Consider the following 3,823-nt stretch of genomic DNA (forward strand, 5'->3'; position numbering starts at 1 on the left):
TAAACGATGATCAGAGACTACATAAAATTTAAAAAAAGCATTTAAAACATCCAAGACATAAACTTAAGATTTTAGACTCACCAATATTCACAATTGATCACTATATTACCCTGGATGGTAAAGAAAATAATTCCAATCCTTTGCAACGAGGAGAAGATGAAACATCCAAGAATCTTCTTCCTATACTGTACGGAAATGTCTTGGCTTCTTCCTCTTGTTGTGTGCTTTATGCAACACACACACACTTTTGTTCACAAAGTTGCTTTTCTATGTCTTCCCTCTTGTCATTTCAGAAGATTCACATCATTTGGAGTTGGGAAAATGAGCTCAAACAAAAGCCTTTGAAAGCTAATTAATTTAACCTCTCCTTTACCCACAACGACAATAATTAATAAAACATGGTCAGAAAATACAAAAATGCCAAGCAGAGGCCTTTTTTTAATGTGTTTTAGTGGATTAGACTCCCCCTTGCAACACTGCTTTCACTTTCCCATGTAAAGGAATTATATAGTTTCTTAAGAAAGTGCGAGAAAATTGATGATTTCGATTCGTTTTGCAGTTTCCAGGGAACCAAACAAGTCTCAGTCATGCCAGAAGCCAAAACTTTAAGGGGGGCACTTTGGTCCTTTGACATGGCCATGCATGGTGCGCTATAGAATCTCAGAACATTCCCATGTCACTCATGAGTTTTTTTTTTTTTTTGAATTTAACAAAAATATATATAAAATAGAAATACAGAATTTCCCTTTCTTGGGGACCAACAAAAGAAGGTGGCAGTACAGTAGACATGTGCACCTGAATGAATCTGACACTACATAAAACAGCTCTTCATAAACTAAGCAAGATAAAAAAAAAAGGGGGGGGGGGGGGGGGGGGGGGGGGAAACAAATGGCTTTGATAAAAGAAACCACTTATTTTAGATCTTAGGAATTGACAAAGCACTGCAGCCTCAAAACCCCTCAAAGTACATGGTGCATCAATAGCTTCACAAAACCTATCCCATTAGATCATCCACCACATCTTCTTTTTCTTCCTTATCTTCTTCTTCTTCTTCTTCTTCTCAAATTGCAAATATATATTATATAATTAACTCATCTTGCTTTATTAATTATAGGCACCTCCCTCCGTAGCCTGCATTTCTAAACAATGCCTGCTTTATGTCTTCTGAACTTATAATTGCTCTTTGCTCCACTTCCTGTCATCATCACACAAATTAACAATAGGGGTTCATTAGATTCACATCAAAATTAATTAATTTACTACTGCTTTTTCAAAAGGAAATTGATGTTCTTCTACAGTATGACCTGCTCTAGAAAGGGAAAAACAGTAGTGGGTTTGATCTTTTCATATAATTTTTTTGTTTGTGAAAAACATTCGCCCCAAAACTGACAAAGTAACTCTTGGGACAATGCTATGCAAACAGTTTTTTTTATATTTATTTTTACATGAAAAATACAAGTAATGTTTACAAAATGGTACTTTCATATCATTTTCCCTATGAATTAATTTTCACAAGAATTTGTATCAGTTTCTAATTAGGTACCTCTGAGCAGGAAGCCTGCATTGCAAAATCATTGAAACAGCTAATGACACACTGTTGAATCTCAAGGCCCAAAGCTTCCAATGTGGTCACAGTGGAAAGCAGCAAGCCAGGCTTCCCAGCACAGCAGATCTCAATCCTGGTGTCCGCATTTCCCCTTTCCACATCAAACTGTAAACAGAAAAAGAAAGATCGATGCTTTCAAGAACAAATATAAAATTGTTTTTTTCTTTTCTTTTTGTTTTCTTTTTAAGGTTCAGTAAAGATTGGGGTTTTTGATGATATGTACTTGTATATTCATATATATATATATATATATATCTGTGTGTGTACCTTGGGAGAATTTCTGACCAAGATTTCATTGGGCTTGACATCCTTGAAGATGCTCATTAAGTTCAACTGATTTGAACCCACCTCAATTTCCTCTTGCAAACTGTTGATCTTCTCTAGCAGCTCTTTCATGTAATCTATGGTGTCTCCAAGTATTGAAGTCCTATCCATCTGTAAACAAAATTGATCCAAATTAATTAACAAACTAATGGCCCTAATTAATTGCCCTATAATTATTATTACATTCTTTTCAGTCCCAAAAAGGGGGGCAACCTTGAAACCATAATCCATCCAAGAATGAGCCTAAAGTGACTCTACCTTGCTTATCTTGGGAACCACTGATCGAAGCATGGAGAGCCGGTCATTGAGCCGCTTGCGCCGCCGCCGCTCCGCCATGAGATTCTTCGACGGCTGCCCCTCCACCTTCTTGGCCTTGCTCTTCCTCTCCCCCACCTCAAAACCCACGCTGAAATTTGGCATTTCAGCACACTGGACCGGCTCCAATTTGCAGCCGGCTTCCCAGTCCAGATTGCTCAGGCCATTGCCGCCGCCGCATCCTAATAAGCCGGCCTCTTCGTCCTCCATGATCGAGATTGAGTAGTCCTCTTGAGCAGGTAAAGGCGGCGTATCGAGCTTGGTAGTATTTGACGAGTGATCGGTGAATTCTGGAGCCGAAAACTCATCTCCAAATGGACACGAGTTATAAAGCTCGCTGAAGGAACAGTTGAGCGTTTGATCGAGCGGCAAAGAGAAGTCTTGAAATGAAGAAGAAGTTTGAGGAATTCCAGGAACTGGGTTTTCTTCAAAACAATCGAAACTCCATCCAGGGCTGTAAAACTCGCCCATTCCAGAGGCAATATTGGCCCCTTCCCAAGGATCAGTTCTTAGAGCCAACAACTCCTCCAAGAAACCATTCTCATTGTACTCCATTTTTATTTTTTTTCTCTCTCTCTCTGGCTAGAAAAGTGTTTGCCAAGTTCTAATCCAAGAACAAGCCTTGATAATATGAGATTGAACCAAGTGGAGGGGAGAGATTGTATTATATATATGTTGAGAGAGGGGCCGGGGGCCGGGGCAGAGGAGATGGCTTGTTCATTAAAAAAAAAAAAAAAAAAAAAGAGAAGAATATAAATTGTTGTTGTATAATAAAAAGTTCGTACATATATTATGGAGGGTACATTGGAAAGAAGGGAAGAGAAAGGGAATCTACTTTTTGCATTTTAATCTCCATGGCGTGGAGGGTATTGGTTTGTACAAAGCTAAGGCTTGGGCTTGGGTTTGGCTCTAATTAAGGTGATTTTTCATTAATGTCTTTTTCACCGAAATCTGCTCTATCAAACGGACTTAATATTTAATTTGGAATGCTCTGAAAACTTTGACCCACACTTCTGTCTGAACCGAAAAGGATGGAGTTAGCATCATAGACCCTGTCAGGTTCTTTGTATGCATCAAACACTCACTCCTGCAAATATTATTATTTGGCCATCAACACATCACACAGACACACAACACAGATAAACTCTCTCTCTCTCTCTCTCTCTGCCACTTGGGGGAGGGAAATTTTGGGAGAGTTGGGCCCATCGGAATGCCTTTGCGTTTTGGCTGAGCTCACAAATTTCAAAATGAGTTGGTGGGCTTCTTTTGTTTCTTTATTCACTCTTTTGTGGACTACTTCCACTAAACTTGCAAGAATTTTCTCAAATTTCCCCTTTCCATTGCTCTCATTAATTAATCAATACATTCTCTTCCTCCTAGAAATTAATGTCATATTACTAGTTTCATTTTTTCCCTTCTATAAGCATGAAATAGCAAGATAAATTATGTGCATTCATACAAAAAATCGATGTAATTTGTTTTTATTTTTATAGATCCCTTCTCTCTCTCTCTCTCTCTCTCTCTCTCTCTCTCTACATATATATAAGTTACGTTATTCTATATAAAAATATGTTTATA

General features: G+C 38.2%; 1 protein-coding gene across 1 annotated transcript; it reads right to left on the reverse strand.

Annotated features, from left to right (window-relative positions):
• Positions 1-665: 665 nt before the first annotated feature.
• LOC127798861 (transcription factor bHLH93-like) lies at positions 666-2,936 on the reverse strand. Its single transcript, XM_052332497.1, has 4 exons — positions 2,189-2,936; positions 1,874-2,041; positions 1,544-1,711; positions 666-1,195 (listed from the first exon to the last, which is right to left on the reverse strand). The coding sequence occupies exons 1-4, from the start codon at positions 2,798-2,800 to the stop codon at positions 1,109-1,111; spliced, it is 1,035 nt and encodes a 344-aa protein (XP_052188457.1). The 5' UTR covers positions 2,801-2,936; the 3' UTR covers positions 666-1,108.
• Between the last annotated feature and the right edge of the window lie 887 nt (positions 2,937-3,823).

This window comes from Diospyros lotus, chromosome 4, assembly GCF_014633365.1.
Source record: "Diospyros lotus cultivar Yz01 chromosome 4, ASM1463336v1, whole genome shotgun sequence".
NCBI lineage: Eukaryota > Viridiplantae > Streptophyta > Magnoliopsida > Ericales > Ebenaceae > Diospyros > Diospyros lotus.

Coding starts and splice junctions, on each gene's coding strand:
- LOC127798861 (XM_052332497.1), bottom strand. CDS start 2,800: ATGGAGTACAATGAGAATGGTTTCTTGGAGGAGTTGTTGGCTCTAAGA. Junction 2,042..2,188: donor TGGTTCCCAAGATAAGCAAG/GTAGAGTCACTT, acceptor TTTTGTTTACAG/ATGGATAGGACTTCAATACT. Junction 1,712..1,873: donor TGGTCAGAAATTCTCCCAAG/GTACACACACAG, acceptor TTCTGTTTACAG/TTTGATGTGGAAAGGGGAAA.